The sequence below is a fragment of the Biomphalaria glabrata genome, chromosome 9, assembly GCF_947242115.1.
Source record: "Biomphalaria glabrata chromosome 9, xgBioGlab47.1, whole genome shotgun sequence".
NCBI lineage: Eukaryota > Metazoa > Mollusca > Gastropoda > Planorbidae > Biomphalaria > Biomphalaria glabrata.
Window position 1 is genome coordinate 10436384 of NC_074719.1, and position 18565 is coordinate 10454948.

Consider the following 18565-nt stretch of genomic DNA (forward strand, 5'->3'; position numbering starts at 1 on the left):
CATCCATCATGGCATCATCCATAGCCGTTTCGCGACTGAAGGAAACCATTCGATTCTAAAAGAAAATTACACCAAAGGTACATCAGATCTGGACCAAGTGATAATCTTGCTTCCAAAATTACAAGACCAGCCCTCATCTGGAGCTCCATAGAAAAAAAAAGAAAAGGGAACGGCCCAGAACTACATGGCGCCAGAGCCGGAGTTAATGGAGTTCAGGCGGGGCGACTTCCCGGGAGAACCCACAAGAAATGTACCACCACAGTTGAGAAAAAGAAACTCAAATTTCGACATGTCAGAAAATTTGACGCTTTTTTTGTAAACTTATTATTTCTTTTTAGACATTTTTTCTTGGCATTTTGACTTTCAATAGGTCCTTTAAATCTTAAGGTTAGCCACGCTGTCGTCTTGCAGCGTGCTCGTAATATATCCATGCAAGAAACAGTGTACACAGTATTACTCCATGGCTGATTAAAATAGATAACTCTTTAGTCTGTACACCGGATGCATCGAAATTCTTGATTTGATAAATTTGTCTCCCTGAATGAAAATGTGCACATAGAGACATGACGTCATCCAAGACAGAAAGTCTCCCTACAGCATTTACGACCACTCTTCTAGGGCGGAGCCTACCCTCGAAAACGAGGTTTTGTCGATCTGTTCAGAATAACATGATGGCGGTAGACAATACACATTCAACTCCATAAATACAGAGAATGGCGGTGTTTTTTTTTTTTTTTACTCATCGTACGGTGTTGAAGGGTATATTCTGCAAAACTGAACACCTGCTAGCTGACGTTAGCAGTTTTTTTATATGGAGTATTAAACTATATCTTGTATATGTGATACTTCTGTGGGTCATTCTGAGGCAAACATGTTCCGACTCAAAGTGAAACAGTCAAAGTTTTTATATCTAATGTAAGATTTGTGTATGCATTTTAAACTATTATTACACTTTATTTATTTTTTAAAATTACATTAATTATAGAATATAAAATAGAGTACTTATACAACAGAAAAGTATTGTAAATATAAAATAGAAAAGTAGAATACTTAAAAAGTTAAAAAGTTAATAGCAGGACAGTTATAAAACAAAATACTTTAGTACTTATAAAATAGAAAACTAGAGTAGGACCACTTATAGAATAGAAAGCCAGAGAGAATATAGACTAGAAAGCCAGAGAGAATATAGACTAGAAAGCCAGAGAGAATATAGACTAGAAAGTCAGAGTACTTATTGAACAGAAAACTACAGTAATTATAAAATAGAAAACTAGAGCACTTATAAAACAAAAGATTAGAAATTTCAGTTGTTCTTTCATTCAATTTCCATTAGATGCAAATATTACTTAATTCTCTTAATGGACGATGTTAAATCATTAATACCTTAAATATTTCATTTATTTGTTGTTTTTTTTTTGTTTGTTTTTTTTTATAAGAGATTGAGCCTTTTCGAAACAATTAGATTATAAGACTTAGGCCAGGGGAGGCGCAGTGGCTGAGCGGTAAAGCGCTTGGCTTCCGAACCGGGGGTCCCGTGTTCGAATCCTGGTGAAGACTGGGATTTTCAACTTTGGAATCTTTGGGCGCCTCTGAAACCACTCAGCTCTAATGGGTACCTGACATTAGTTGGGGAAAAGTAAAGGCGGTTGGTCGCTGTGCTGGCTACATGACACCCTCGTTAACAGTAGGCCACAAAAACAGATGAACTTTACATCATCTGCCCTATAGACTACAAGGTATGAAAGGGGAACTAGTTAGGCCAGGTTCACATCTAACTTTACATTCACTTTCACCTATCCTTTGATCTGCTGGGCCGTTGGGGCACTACACAAGATCTGTTACCCTTCATTCTCCATTCTTATCTCTCATTTGTCTTTGATATAATTTCATTCGGATGTTATTTCTGAAAATATTGAAGCCTGCCTGGGTGGACTACTTCGGGGGCCGATTTTGAGTTTGTGTTTCCACACAAACTGTCTTTTGTAACCTTGTTTATTACTGGGATTGCATTCTTTTCTGTAATACTGAATGATGCAGTCTTCTTTTCAATACAAGGGTTGCTATGTCTTTTACAAAACTAGATTATGTAGTCTTTTCAATACAAGTGTTGCTATGTCTTTTACAAAACTCGATTATGTAGTCTTTTCAATACAAGGGTTGCTATGTCTTTTACAAAACTCGATTATGTAGTCTTTTCAATACAAGGGTTGCTATGTCTTTTACAAAACTCGATTATGTAGTCTTTTCAATACAAGGGTTGCTATGTCTTCTACAAAACTAGATTATGTAGTCTTTTCAATACAAGGGTTGCTATGTCTTTTACAAAACTAGATTATGTAGTCTTTTCAATACAAGTGTTGCTATGTCTTTTACAAAACTAGATTATGTAGTCTTTTCAATACAAGTGTTGCTATGTCTTTTACAAAACTAGATTATGTAGTCTTTTCAATACAAGGGTTGCTATGTCTTTTACAAAACTAGATTATGTAGTCTTTTCAATACAAGTGTTGCTATGTCTTTTACAAAACTAGATTATGTAGTCTTTTCAATACAAGGGTTGATATGTCTTTTACAAAACTAGATTATGTAGTCTGTTCAATACAAGTGTTGCTATGTCTTTTACAAAACTAGATTATGTAGTCTTTTCAATACAAGGGTTGCTATGTCTTTTACAAAACTAGATTATGTAGTCTTTTCAATACAAGGGTTGCTATGTCTTTTACAAAACTGGATTATGTAGTCTTTTCAATACAAGGGTTGATATATCTTTTACAAAACTAGATTATGTAGTCTTTTCAATACAAGGGTTGCTATGTCTTTTACAAAACTGGATTATGTAGTCTTTTCAGTACAAGGGTTGCTATGTCTTTTACAAAACTAGATTATGTAGTCTTTTCAGTACAAGGGTTGCTATGTCTTTTACAAAACTCGATTATGTAGTCTTTTCAATACAAGGGTTGCTATGTCTTTTACAAAACTAGATTATGTAGTCTTTTCAATACAAGGGTTGCTATGTCTTTTACAAAACTGGATTATGTATTCTTTTCCATACTTCTTTTTCTTTTTCTTGAAACTGTCAGGTAGAGTTGAGCCTTTGGCTATCGGTATGTAATGTACAAAACTGGAGTATGTCGATTTTCAAACTAGGGTTGCTATGTCTTCAATAAAACTGGATTTTGTAGTCTTTTCAATACGAGGGTTGCTATATCTTCTACAAAGCTGGGTTATGTGGTCAAATTCTTACTAGGATTTTATTATCTTCTAAAATATTGTTTGTAGTCTTCTTCTAGGTAAATGAGTTATTAAAATGCATTAGATTAGAAAAAATGTTTGACCATTTAAAGATGATTGAATATTACATAGAACAATAAAAACCACACATAGAGAGTTGGATAAATTGCAGAAATGGGAATCCAATCGGAGAATGTCTTTCCACCCAGAAAAATGCTAATTAATAAATTAAAAAAAAAAAAAAAAAAAAAAAAAAACAACAACTACTTATCTTATTTATGGTATAACAGTTATACAGTTTAAAACTCAAAATATCTAGATGTTAAGTCCCCATATTGACGAAAGTATTTTCTAAAAATCAAACAAAACATTAAAGTTTAGTAAATAAAAGAAGAACGAAAAAGTAAAATGCTATTTAAACTCGGTTAGGCCAATATCATAATAGGCATCCTCTTTTTTGGACCACTGAACTAGAATAATGTAACTAGTCATGCAATTAGACGTTATCCAAAGCTACTCATAAGTGAGTTAATTGATCAAAAGTATAAATCTAGTCAAATGCTATAACATCAACAATTTCTCGTTCTTGGAAATGTACTAGATTATTTCCCATTAAGTAACACGCCATGTTTGTACTGGAACAAACAGTTGTCAAGTCACACAATCAATGGTCCTAAAGATAATACATTGCGCAACAAAACTATTTAGTCTAATTTAGCCAAATGTTCTATTATAATTTTAAACATCTAAAAAACAAATTACAATTAATTTATCCACTAAAAGTGAATATCAGCCCAACTGATTAGGTTTTAAAGTATCTAACATCAGGCATAACCCAACAACACGGTTTCCTGTTAACAGTCACAGGTCTACTTGGCATCTATATCAAACTACACAATTGTCATTTTCTAAAACTCAAAACAATGAGGGGCCATCCATAACTAAGGTCAAATGGAGTGATTAACACATTCAATAAATTAGGCTATAAATAAGTATAGAGATTCTGACAAAGGTATTTTAAAAATATTTACTCCGAATGGCCTTGACTTGCGTTACAAAGCTGTAGGTACTCTCTCAGAACCTACTAGCTTAAGATATTTTCGTTTAGAATCCCGCATATTGTTGAATTTATTTTATATGAAGAACAAAATGACTGATGTACACTTGAGACAATGTTCGAAATGTTATTGGAAATTCTTCACGTGTATTTCAATTGATTTGTTTGTGATAAGATATTGATAACGCATTCATTATATTTGATAGTTATCATAATTTTCATTGGTTATATATTTATTTTATACATTTTTATAAATATATTTTAACAATATAAAAAGGAGTTTCTAACACAAACTTGTGGGTGACTCCGAGGGTGTTTCGAAGTGAAACAGTCACAGTAGCCAGCACTCACATTGCATGGGGCTAAGTTCAATTAAATATTAAATAAGGCTATTAGTCTTTCTAAACTTAGTTTTAAAATTCCTTACGCATGAAATATACAGGTTTGTTTTTCATTAAAATTAAAAAGCACACTTTCTGAAAACTAAACATAGTTGTGCATTGGCATTTTTTTTTCTCACCAAAATTTAAAGCGCAGCTTAATTCGTCAGAAAAGGTAAACGCGAAATGCTATCGCCATGTGCAGAAATTAGTATATAATATATATTATTAACAAAAATAAAGATATCGTGTACAAATTGTCTGATTTCTCAACTAAAATTCACCAGCCCCCCCCCCCGCACCACCTTCGAAAGGAAGGTCGGCCGAGTGTGGGAGGGGGGCGATCGCTACTACCGCCCCTCGCCATTCCTGGATCTGCTAGTGTGCGGAGGTCTATTACCTTAGTTAAAGTTTTACTGTTTATTATTGTCTCCCCCTGGCCTTGTTCTACTAATGTTACATTTCAAAGTTTCATTGTTACACAGTCAGTCCATTACATCTACAATATTATACGGGTCTATTGTACAGTTAACCAATTTGTAAAGACATTTGTTTAGAAAAGTTGCTTACTCTTACACACGTGAATTGTATGGACTATTTTTTGACGAAAATGTTCTATTTTGGCATCTGTCCAACTCAACCTTTGTTGGGCCTTACCAGACAGCTAGTCCAACTCAACCTTTGTTAGGTTGCCTTACCAGACAGCTAGTCCAACTCAACCTTTGTTAGGTTGCCTTACCAGACAGCTAGTCCAACTCAACCTTTGTTAGGTTGCCTTACCAGACAGCTAGTCCAACTCAACCTTTGTTAGGTTGCCTTACCAGACAGCTAGTCCAACTCAACCTTTGTTAGGTTGCCTTACCAGACAGCTAGTCCAACTCAACCTTTGTTAGGTTGCCTTACCAGACAGCTAGTCCAACTCAACCTTTGTTAGGTTGCCTTACCAGACAGCTAGTCCAACTCAACCTTTGTTAGGTTGCCTTACCAGACAGCTAGTCCAACTCAACCTTTGTTACGTTGCCTTACCAGACAGCTAGTCCAACTCAACCTTTGTTAGGTTGCCTTACCAGACAGCTAGTCCAACTCAACCTTTGTTAGGTTGCCTTACCAGACAGCTAGTCCAACTCAACCTTTGTTAGGTTGCCTTACCAGACAGCTAGTCCAACTCAACCTTTGTTAGGTTGCCTTACCAGACAGCTAGTCCAACTCAACTTTTGTTAGGTTGCCTTACCAGACAGCTAGTCCATCTCAACCTTTGTTAGGTTGCCTTATCAGACAGCTAGTCCAACTCAACCTTTGTTATGTTGCCTTATCAGACAGCTAGTCCAACTCAACCTTTGGTTGGTTGTACCTTCAGACAAATCATCCAACTAAACCTTTGGTTGGTTGTACCTTCAGACAGCTAGTTCATTTAGGCTGTAGCTCCAGACTGCTAGTTCAACTAGACCTTTGTTAGGTTGTATTTCCAATCAGTGGCGTCCAAAGTTCCCGTGGGCCCGAGTTCATGAATATAATTGTGGGGCCCCTACACTACATTAAGTAAAAAAAAAAAAAACAATCTAGCCATCAAGTATGCATCCGTACATTTAAAAACCAAACATTTTATTTGTCGGTACTACTTTCTAGACGTATATTAAACATAAATGAATAACAGCACCAGGGACCAAGTTTTTAAGAGAGAAAGTAGTGAATTAAAATGCTACGAAAATAAGGGCATGCGCCGACCGAGGCTCGAACCTGTGACACTGGATTCGACACCACCGCCTAGCGATAACGCACCAAGCGAAACTAGCCTCTAGACCATCGGAATGTCCATAAAAACATTCTTCTGATCCAGAGTCATTTCGCCCGTATGCAAATTACCACCCCAATGGCTCTATCTAATTAGAGATAAAATGAAGCTTCTATATGTAATGTGTTTATGTTGTCCACTTGTCTTTGTGAGAGATAAACAATTAGATAGAGCCATCGTTTGTCTAATACATGCCTAACGGCTGTCTGTGTCGGTTCTATCGAAGTTGTTAGTGAACGGATGCTGCGGGGGTGGGGGAGGGGCTAGCTGGAGCTTGTGACCTTTGACCACTGGGGTGGTAATTTGCATACGGGCGAAATGACTCTGGATCAGAAGAATGTTTTTATGGACATTCCGATGGTCTAGAGGCTAGTTTCGCTTGGTGCGTTATCCAGTGTCACAGGTTCGAGCCTCGGTCGGCGCATGCCCTTATTTTCGTAGCATTTTAATTCACTACTTTCTCTCTTAAAAACTTGGTCCCTGGTGCTGTTATTCATTTATGTTTAATATATGTATGTATCATTTGTTTCAGCACCTAGCTTCAACTCTATGTTTACATTTACTTTCTAGACGTAATGGAGTTTTTTTTTATTCAATGCACTTCTCAGACGCTTACTTAAGTTCTCCCACACTGTTAAACGCAGAGATCGGTCTCAAGGGGAAATCGCAATTGTAATCGTAACGAAGCTTTTTTGCTATAATTCTGTTAGAAACATAATAACAAAGTAAATTATATAATAATCGATACATTTAAATACTTGCAGTCATTAACTTTTGTTTTGATTTTTTTTAAAGTACCTTAAAGGCCCCTATTCGTCATGGGCCAGGGTTCATTGAACGCCTTCGCACCATGGATTCTACGCCACTGTTTCCAATACCAATACTAATAACGTCCACTCTGTATGAACAATGAAATGTTATAGTTTCTATTCTGCCTGTATAAACAAACGGAAATCTCAACCAGAGGTGCACGACGTATGGGACGACATCAGATAATATGGAAAGAAGAGACAGAAACTTATTAGACAAATGTAATGAATACACCACAGTAGAGTAACATCGTCATTCTCTTGTCTTTAGCCGTAGTCTGTAGATTATGCAGCGCTGGCATTCATACCTCTCAGATTATGTATTCCCATTTCAGTCTGAATCTGTTCCTGAATGGATGTTGGAGCTATTCATTTTTCCAAGACCTGATTCCTAATGGTCACAGTGTACAACATCCGTGTATACCAAATACACTCTTTGAAGGTGTTGGACATACAAACAGACAAGGTGGTGGTAAAACAAATGCCTTTGGTCAAGACTTTGCAGACTCTGGACATCAGGTACCTACCTTATGTAAATTTTTTTTGGATATATATATATATCAGATATATCTTGTGTATTATAGTGAGAGAGGCAACTCTGCGAATGCTTTTTTTAAAGTACAGCTGATATGAGACGGACACAATAAACATAATGTAAGTCCTAGTTATCAGGTCCTCCAGCACTACCATGAAGGGTGCCTTGTCGCCGCCTCTGTCTTCACTTTCATTTAAAGCTCGCAGACCGTGTCGTTCTCAAACCCTCTCAACACCGGTTGCCTTCTCAAACCAACAGGTAGGTCTTTTAGTAGCTGGAGGCGACCCATCCACAGTTCCCCTAGACAGCTTCATGACCAGACAATCCACACAGAGAATCTCAGCTGCTTCTCACCTTTCTGAATCGTCCATTGGCGATGCAGCTTTTGTTACTCTAAGCGGATCGAGCCAAGTTCTATCCCAAGATGTTAAAGTTTTCCTTTCCACTTTGACGAAAATCAGGTCTCTCGTTTTCTGCTGTCGACATTCTGTCCATATTCAGTGATCCAATAGTGCACTGGTGCGCTCTAAAATGCACCTGTGCAAGACAGGGCAATGACAATATGTTCATTTTATTTATCCAAGTATAAAGAAATGCAATTAATAGTTTGGTTATCGTATTAACGCAGTGGACAAAAGCCTTGTGCCTTCAAGACTCTGATGGTGATGGAAGAAGCAATGGCGAAGAACTCGGTGACCCAGCATGTGTTTGGTCAGTAGGTCAAGTACCATCACGTACAAAAGATATAACGCATCCAGGTTAGTGCAACCCTATAATTTTTTTTTAAGTTTTGCAATAGCGTGTTATAGTTAGAATTTTAACAAAAGTCTACATGCCTAATAGGTCATCTTTTTACAAAGCTTGTCTATATATATAATTCTCTTATTGGCCCAACCATACGGTACACCACGATAAAAAAAATAATGGAAAAATAACTCTTCTATTTCTGCAAGTCGGACTAGAGTTACCCAACGTAGCTTTTCGCGGTGAGAGAGAGCGAGACTCAGCAAAAAAAGGGCATGGGCGTATGCTACTTTCCGGGGCGACTCTGAGGTCTGTCTGGGCGGAATCTTGTACACGTTCCGCCACTCTCCCATTGTCGGATAAAGTTGAAACTGTTGCTCAATCCTTCATTGTCAATGACAGCACGCAAGTCAATTAAAAAATAAAGTAACCAATAAGTTGATCAATTAATCGTAATTAGTGAAAACGCACTATTCTAGGCGGAGATAATCCTTGTGCTAGAGAAGATGTTTGTCCGCAAAAAAAAACACTTTTAAACAAAAAAGTATTTAAAAAAAAGTATTATTTATATAATTACTTATACAGATCTAGTCGACCTTCAACCGTGTAGGCTGGAGTTCAATTTCAGACCTGAATTATTTTTAAAGTGCTCTTGAATAGGCTGCTGGGATTCATTTTTACCTACGCCCCACTTGTCCATAAAATTTGATTGAATCAATGAGCGCTGAGCATGCTATATCAATATATGTTGTCGTTAATTAAAAACAATTATTGCAAATATTTCTAATATAAAATATATATATTACTGTTGGTCTAGATCTATTAAATATTAATTACATTATTGATTTAATTTTTTTTTTAAATTATATTTTTTTTTTGTATTTTACTTGTTATTAAAATAAAATATCACTAATTGTTAAAACATTGCATTGAAATTAATAAATTTTCACAGACTTTATCACTCCTTTAAGAACATTTCTTTTCTTTGTAAAAATTTTGCCGCATAAAGTTATTTGAACGTCACAATAAAGTAACCAATTTTCCCTCCCTTTTTCTATTGAGGTTTCACGAGATGTTTTATTTCCATACTAAATTCAATCACATTTTGAAAGTCTAAGTTTGTCAACACAAAAACTTTAAAGAAATGAGTTAGAGTTAGAAAAGAATCACTGAGAGATTTTCAGCTCCAGAATAGAAAAGCCAAACCCTATCGGGGAATAATGCTTTATGTTTTCTCCTCAATTTAAAGAAAGGAGTTAACTTATGTTAAAACATCAGAAGGTAAATAAGCTTAGATGCACAGGCAACGGAAACATTAGAAACTTGACAGTTTAGTTCATGATCTTGTGTTGTCTTACGAATTGAGAAAAATTTCCTGAAAGAGATTGTTAAAAATAAGTCAATAATTTCTCTTGAACTTGATTTTGAACTGAACTTTTTTTTTAGGCGTTTGTGAGCCATTTCATGACAGCATGTGTCATGGCAAGAACGACTTCGTGTCTTGTCAGTATGACAATTTTGTTGACTGCGATGTTATAAAGGGTCCAGGTAAGTAGATAGCGTATATCAATCAGAGTATAGGATTAAGATGAAATATTATGTGGTTTATCTAATAAATCAAAAGACATGAAGCATATGGCTTAACATATTGAACATTTTTATAAGACTTTCATTACAAAGATTTTATTAACTCTGTCGGTTTGTCTGGTCAAAAGTTTGTACACGTTATTTCTCAAAGTCTCCCACCCCCAATCTTGGATCAAGTTGACATTGGCCACAATTATTTCTAGTACCCGAAAAAACACGAATCATTAAAAATAATTCACCAATTAGTTAATTAACTAATAGTAATTAATTACTTTGATTGATAGCGAACAAGGGAAAGACATTGTACTTGACAGATGTGGTGATAAAATTTGAATTAGTTCCCTCTGAGAAGGCTTGAGGCGGGCGGAGTTCAAATGAAGTCGTAACAATTTTTAAAAATTCATTTACAAAGCGATCACGGTAACATCTTATCTTATCTTATCTTATCTTATCTTATACATTCACCCTTCTACCCAACTATTTCAAACATGTGCTAGAATCATAGCGCATCAAGAAAGCTAAAAGCATGAAAGTGCGCTAAACAAAAAAAAATTGATAACAAGAAAAACATTAAAAAATACTACACAACAACAACAAAACAAAGCTTTTACGAAGTGTCATTGTATCCATTAGTTTGGATCAGTCATTAAATTACATTTGCAATAGATCTAGACTAACAATAATGAACCTGTACAGTTAGAAATATTTTTAACAATTGGTTTTGTTAAAAGCCATTTCATGCTATATATGAATTCAGATCCATTATTAGGCTACGTCTAGAATCGTTTCTTCTCCCAAGCTCGGATCAAGTTGACCTTTTTACATAATTATTCATATTTGATTACAATACACGAATCAATCGAAAAATCAATCAATCAGCTAATCCTTTAGTATTATATATATATATATATATATATATTAATATATATATATATATATATATATATATATATATATATATATATATATATATATATATATATATTAGAAAGGGAGATTAACACCGTAATTTAAAGATAAATGGCAGTACTTAGCGGTTTTTTCCCTTACATACGCTTTTTAAAACGGAAATTGTATCAAAATTGTTCTTCAGCCGGATATTTGTTCGCAACACATCAACAAAAGCTGAATCCCAGAGAGTGAAAACAAAAAACAACAACAAAAAAACAACGTTTCCTTCTATTCCAATGCTAAATTTAAATAAATATTTTGAGGCAGAAATTTCTAAAAAAAAAACTACACATTTATTGAATTGAATGTATTTATTTCTTATAGATATCAACAGTCTGGACCTAACTTTCCCAGTATTTACGGTTCCACCAACTGTCACCAACAACCTATGTGTGACTTTCGACTTACCAGTTGACCAAGACTACCATATCGTAGCTAATGAAGGCATCGTGAAGTCCTCTCTTGTCCATCATATGTTATTGTTCGCGTGTCTGGATGGTAAGTAGATGGACATATAACTACACACTGAGACACATGTCCAACTGGAATACGAAGTAGAACGCATTCACTGAACTATACAATAAGAATACTGTCCATTATCATGAAAGATAAATCACAAAACTCTTAGTGTTGGCTATAACCCGACAAATCAGCTGTTTATTCATACGCCTTTTAGTTGATAACGGTTACAAGACTTGTTACTACCAAATACTAATTGTTATGACCTATATAATACTTATGTTTAAAGTTACTAAATGCTCTTTTCCATATATTAAAATCGTTGTATACATGGGCGTAGCCATAATTTTTTTTCGGGGGGGGGGGGTTTGGGGGGGATTTTTTTATCCTCCCCCCCCCCGCGAAAAAAAAATATTTATAAGTATGTATGTGTGTGTGTGTGTATAATCTTTATTACATTCTGTCCCATCATTCTTTCGGAAGACGCTTATTGTGTCCTAGAATAGTTTCTTCCTGGAGTTAGTGGGAAAATTGTAGACTTCCCGCCATTGCCAGCAATGGGGTCTGGGGGAGCGCTAGGAGCTCCCCCAGCGCGGGGCGGAGCCCCGCCGCCAAGCACTCTTTCTGATATTGAAAGCCAACAAAATGCATATTCTGAGGTATCTACAGTGCATTTTAATACTATTAAAAAGTTTTATTTCAAAAACCTAATGTGCTATTCTTACTGACTTAGACCCTCCCGCGCCGTTCGGCGCATTTGCCGTCAAGCTGTTTCCACAAAAATCTGTCACTGGTAATGTCTGAAGCCTCTTCCCAACTACCATGAGGACCTCCATGAATGTGTTGCGCCAAGTTGTACTAGGATGTCATCGCAACTCTTCGTATGTGTAATTCATTTTGTCGGAGAACATGTCCCGCAAACTTCATGCGACGCTCTGTCACAATCTTACTAACGAGTCGACTCCCAGTTCGGCATAGGATTTCCTTGATTTAGACCCGATCTCTATAACTGAATTCTAAAATCTGTCTTAGCCATCTTTGTTGAGCCACATTTAATGTTTTTCAATTTCGGCAGATGACTATTCACTACACTTTATTAATTGAGCCCCGCCACTGGAAGAAATATGTAACCTCTCTTGAATACGCTCTTGGAACTATGTGATTATAGTTTGCTTTATATTTTATATCGAAAGGGAAGTTTTATCGTCAAAATCATCTGTTGGCGACTGTTTGGTGTTTTAAACTAAAAAATCTCTGGAGTTATGTTTTTGTTTTTTTTTAAATTCAAAACCCCATTTAGCTACGGTCATAAAATTTAGTAACAGTAGTTTGCTTTAGACTAATATTGAAGAGAGAGATTTTCCACCTCAAAACGTTCTGTAGGGGAATTTCAAACTCAAAAGAATCTGGAGGGGTATGAAACTTAAAAAAAAAAGCCATCTGTAGGAGAGAGATTTAAACTCAAAACCCCCAATTGTCTTGGCTACGCTCAAATTATTTTAGTGTGTAATTTGCTTTTTTTTTATATTGAAGAGGTATTTTTTTAGCATCAAACCACTCTGAAAGGGGGGGGGGGGTTAAACTCAAAACTCCTTTTGGCAACGCTCATAGATTTCTGAGTGTGTATTTTCTTTTTTTTTTATATTGAAGATGTAAATTTTAGCTTCACTCCACTTTAACTCCACTGGAGGGGAATTTAAACTCAAAACACCTTTGAACATACTCATAACATGTTGAGTGTTTATTTTGCTTTGTTTTAATAATAAAGAGGTATTTTTTACCTTCAAACCCCTCTGAAGGGGGGTTTAAATTCAAAACTGAGTCAAAACCCATTTAGTTACGCTCATAACATTTTGAGTGCGTAATTTGCGTTTTTTTATACCGGGTATTGAAGAGGTATTTTTAAGCTTCAAACCCTACTGAAGAGGGGTGGGGGTAAAATCAAAACCCCTTTGACTACGCTCATAGAATTTTGAGTAATTTTCTTTTTTCATATTGAAGAGGGGGTTTATCATAAATTTTGGAGGGAGTTTAAAAAATTAAAATCTTCCTTAACTGTGCTTGTAAAATGTGGGGTATTCTCGTTTGCATTTTTTTTTCTGTTTTATAGAAGAGGGGAATTTAAATTCGAAAACCCCTGGTAGGGGGGTTTTAAACTCGAACGCCACTGGTAGGGGGTTTTAAACTCGAACCCCCACCTGGTATGGGGTTTTAAACTCAAAAATCCCTGGTAGGGGGTTTTAAACTAAAAACCTCATTTGCTTTGCTGAGGCAAGTGATAGTTTAGGAATTAAAATCTCACCTAAAATACACAAAATCAAAGTAAAAAATCAGTCACTAAATACCGATTCCCCCCCCCCTGCGGGGGGATTTCATTTCGGGGGGGGGGGTTGAACCCCAAGAACCCCCCCTGGCTACGCCCATGGTTGTATATTAAAATTCGATAAATAAAATTAAATATATAATACAACTATTTTACTAAAGGTTTTATTTTTTTCAAATATTTTTCTCGTAATTTCACATTTTCATTTCATAAAATTGAAAGAAAAAGAAAAATATGCCAGCAAGAGGATCGAACCCACGACATTTGTGTTATTAGCTCAAAGCTCTACTAAGCTAAGCAGCCAAACTATAAACTCTGAACACAAATACAAAGCTCTTGATCTAGAACATTGAAAGGATTCTCAAAATAAAATTGTCCAGTGATTTTTTTTATTTCCTTCTACATAAATCAAATTCTGATGTCCAAGTATTTCTTGCTAGCAACTGTTGGTTGTTGGATGTTCATTCAATCATGAAGATGATTACGTCCTAGTCAAGATCCACAAGACGTCAGGGGGATTGCAGCGGACAGGATCTGAGCATCAACCATTGGGATGATAGGAGTGCATAGCTCAAGACCAGGCAGTCACCCAGTTAAGCCAAGAGACTCCAGTCGTTTTTTCTTCTTTAAATCATTACATAACAGCATTCTGAAGTTGGAATGTTATACTTCGTTTCATTTTTATTTAAATGATATGCATAATAGTTTTCCTTTGCGTTTGGGCGTCCTCAGCATCACTCAGCATTCGCATCACTCAGCATTCGCATCACTCAGCATTCACACCACTCAGCATTTGCAACACTCAGCCTTCGCATCACTCAGCATTCGCACCACTCAGAATTCGCATCACTCAGCATTCGCACCACTCAGAATTCGCATCACTCAGCATTCGCATCACTCAGCCTTCGCATCACTCAGCATTCGCATCACTCAGCCTTCGCATCACTCAGCATTCGCATCACTCAGCCTTCGCATCACTCAGCATTCACACCACTCAGAATTCACATCACTCAGCATTCACACCACTCAGAATTCACATCACTCAGCATTCGAATCACTCAGCCTTCGCGTCACTCAGCCTTCGCATCACTCAGAATTCGCATCACTCAGCCTTCGCATCACTCAGCATTCACACCACTCAGAATTCACATCACTCAGCATTCGCATCACTCAGCCTTCGCGTCACTCAGCATTCGCATCACTCAGAATTCGCATCACTCAGCCTTCGCATCACTCAGAATTCACATCACTCAGCATTCGCATCACTCAGCCTTCGCGTCACTCAGCATTCGCATCACTCAGAATTCGCATCACTCAGCCTTCGCATCACTCAGAATTCACATCACTCAGCACTCGCATCACTCAGCATTCGCATCACTCAGCCTTCGCATCACTCAGCATTCGCATCACTCAGCCTTCGCATCACTCAGCATTCACACCACTCAGAATTCACATCACTAAGCATTCGCATCACTCAGCATTCGGATCACTCAGCATTCGCACACCAAACTGCAATGCGGCCGCAACTGTCCGTAACATCACCATCATAGAATACGTTACTACATGAAAATTAAAAAAAAACAACAAATAAACTAACACTTTTGATCATGAAAAATCTATTACAGCATTACATTTTTGTGGGTTGCTAAAGTGTACATTTTATAGTCTGATTCTTTGTAGATGATGACCTGACCATCTCAAGTCCTGAAGCATGTAAAATGGAAAGTACTTTGTGTTCCAATCTAATTGATGGCTGGACACTTGGGACATATGGACAATGTTATGGAGATAGTTTAGGCTTCAAGATGGGAGCAACGGGATATAAAAGACTAAAGCTAGAGGTTAGACCGATGAGTTTGTGAATTAAGACAACTAGATTGGTAGATTAGCTAGATCTTGTTTTATCAACTCATTAACTTTAGTACTTAAGTTACATAACCCGAACAGTAAACATGAGTTATTTAGTTAACACAGTTATCTCCCTTTTCATATTATATTCAACAGATTCACTATAATAACCCCAATAAGGAAGCAACAACCATAGACTCCAGTGGTATGCGTATCTTCTACCGCCCAGTGAGATCAGAGGTGCAAGAGTTGTTTACTTTAATGACTGGACAGTTTCTTTTGACCCTACCCCCAGGTCAGTTAGATTGCATTTCTTGATGATGTTGGGACAGTGAGAGATACTGTGGTAACTGACTTGGTGGTCCTTTTTAAACTGTTTGATACTGTGGTAACTGACTTGGTGGTCCTTTTTAAACTGTTTAATACTGTGGTAACTGACTTGGTGGTCCTTTTTAAACTGTTTGATACTGTGGTAACTGACTTGCTGGTCCTTTTTAAACTGTTTAATACTGTGGTAACTGACTTGCTGGTCCTTTTTAAACTGTTCTATACTGTGGTAACTGACTTGATGGTCCTTTTTAAACTGTTCTATACTGTGGTAACTGACTTGGTGGTCCTTTTTAAACTGTTCTATACTGTGGTAACTGACTTGGTGGTCCTTTTTAAACTGTTCTATACTGTGGTAACTGACTTGGTGGTCCTTTTTAAACTGTTCTATACTGTGGTAACTGACTTGGTGGTCCTTTTTAAACTGTTCTATACTGTGGTAACTGACTTGATGGTCCTTTTTAAACTGTTTAATACTGTGGTAACTGACTTGGTGGTCCTTTTTAAACTGTTCTATACTGTGGTAACTGACTTGGTGGTCCTTTTTAAACTGTTCTATACTGTGGTAACTGACTTGATGGTCCTTTTTAAACTGTTCTATACTGTGGTAACTATCAGGATAGCGCCGTATTCAATAATTGAAACTGACTTTATGTTCTATGTTAAAGTCAGTGGTGTAGATAGGGTGGGGGAGGAGGTGGTCCAAATGTGAAAATCCCCTATGGCCCCCACTTGAAGGAGGCCCCAAAATGAGCGTCTGAATTTTTTTTTCTCATTACATGTTAAGCCAGCTTCATATTATCTTGATATTTATGTTGTTATGTAAATTAGTGACTATGTTGCATGTATTCAAACACATTAGATTTATATGTTTATTAAGTACAATATCTCATGTCATAACGTCAAATATCAATATGCAGGGGCCCCTAAACAGGCCATGCCTCCCGGGCCCCCAAATTCCTTCCTTGCTACGCCTATGGTTAAAGTAGTTGATACTATTGTAAGAAGCACGATGTTCCATATTAAAGTTTATAATGTTCTCTTGTCACGCTTGAAAGAATTCAACCGACACACTTGCGTCCAAGGAGAGCCTGTAACGATGTAATCAAAGAAATAATTTTAGTTTTAAGTTTGTTCTAAGACTCTATTTTGTGGCCATATATTTTGTACGGAAGACTGACTGCATATATTCAACATAATCATAAGCCCTACTTTTCAAAGTAGAAATAAGGACACAGGTTTCCTTATTAAAATTCCCAGGACAACCAAGTGTTGAACAGATCGGTGTTTGTAAGAGTCCTTGCACGTCGCAAATATTCAAACGACCTATTTACGTCATCCAAGGGGTCAATCATATGCACGAAACAGGTGAGTTGAAAATATACTGGTCAGTTGGAATTGACTTTTATAACATAGAAACTTAAGTAGGAATAAACTTTTATAACATAAATACTGATAAGTTGGAATTAGCTTTTATATCATGGAAACTTGTAAGTTGGATCTAACTTCTACATCGTATATCAACATGTTTATAAAGAACTAATTTAAAGATGATAATCTTCGCACCACAAGACAGACTGTAGGCCCTGGGTATATTTAATTTAATTTTAATGCGTACCAGAGAGATGTATCAGACAATCTCTTACTGTTTGAGTCACACTGACTCCTTCTTACATATTGTTACGATCTCTCTCTCCTACTCAGGCCTTCCGTAAACACTGCTAAAACTCAACACAATACATCAACACATCAAGAACTTGACAACAAGAGCTCCACAATATCGGGTACTTTAATAATGAGTGAATAAGTAGATAACAGCCAATACTAGACAATTGGCAACAAGCACATCAACAACTAAAATGTCACTCTGTACATCACCGTACAAAACTCTACTGTCTCTCTTTCTGGACTTGTACATCAACACATGAGGACTCAACCAGGACCGACTTCATGGCCGACTAACAGTCCCGGTCTCGACGCTCTCCGGTCTTGAACTGCCGCTTTCCTACACACTGTGTCCTTGTACACGCAGGCTTTCGTTCACATGACCACAACATTGGTCATATTTGCGTGTAATCGTGTAAGCGTAGTACTGTCCCTTGTCCATGCCCCGCTGACCTGAGTGATTCACGTGTGTGTCAGCTGAGCCTATAGTTAACCCTTTTGCGCCGCCAATAGGGTCGTAACACTGCCCCCTTCTCAGATTTGTCCGTCCCGGACAAAATCTAGCACACGACATGGGCAGTGGAGGTGAATCGATGCAGGAGGAGGTCTATCGGTGGGGGCGACAATGGGCTTATAGTGCCATCTCGATGGAGCCATCTGTGTTGTAGTCAGCGTATGTCTCTTTCTCCTTCTGCTCCAGCTGACCTTCACCTGGTTGCACTGACATCGTGGTTGCATTGCCATGCACTTTGGACTCAGCAAACGTCGCCTTCTTCGGTCGCTCACTACTGAGGGCAGCCACTTAACACATGGGGAGGGATATGTCAGGACAGGGGTCACCAAGATCGTTGGCCTAT

The 18565-nt window shown here is 37.0% G+C and overlaps 1 protein-coding gene across 1 annotated transcript in view; it reads left to right on the plus strand.

Moving 5' to 3' along the window:
• Positions 1 to 770: 770 nt before the first annotated feature.
• LOC106071283 (dopamine beta-hydroxylase-like) overlaps positions 771 to 18565 on the plus strand; it is a 28110-nt gene continuing 10315 nt past the window's right edge. The window contains exons 1-8 of the mRNA XM_056042249.1: positions 771 to 915; positions 7605 to 7788; positions 8433 to 8562; positions 9995 to 10096; positions 11411 to 11584; positions 15549 to 15709; positions 15873 to 16011; positions 17304 to 17411. Coding sequence (XP_055898224.1) covers positions 872 to 915; positions 7605 to 7788; positions 8433 to 8562; positions 9995 to 10096; positions 11411 to 11584; positions 15549 to 15709; positions 15873 to 16011; positions 17304 to 17411 — 1042 coding nt within the window. The 5' untranslated portion in view covers positions 771 to 871. The remainder of the gene's footprint in view (positions 916 to 7604; positions 7789 to 8432; positions 8563 to 9994; positions 10097 to 11410; positions 11585 to 15548; positions 15710 to 15872; positions 16012 to 17303; positions 17412 to 18565) is intronic.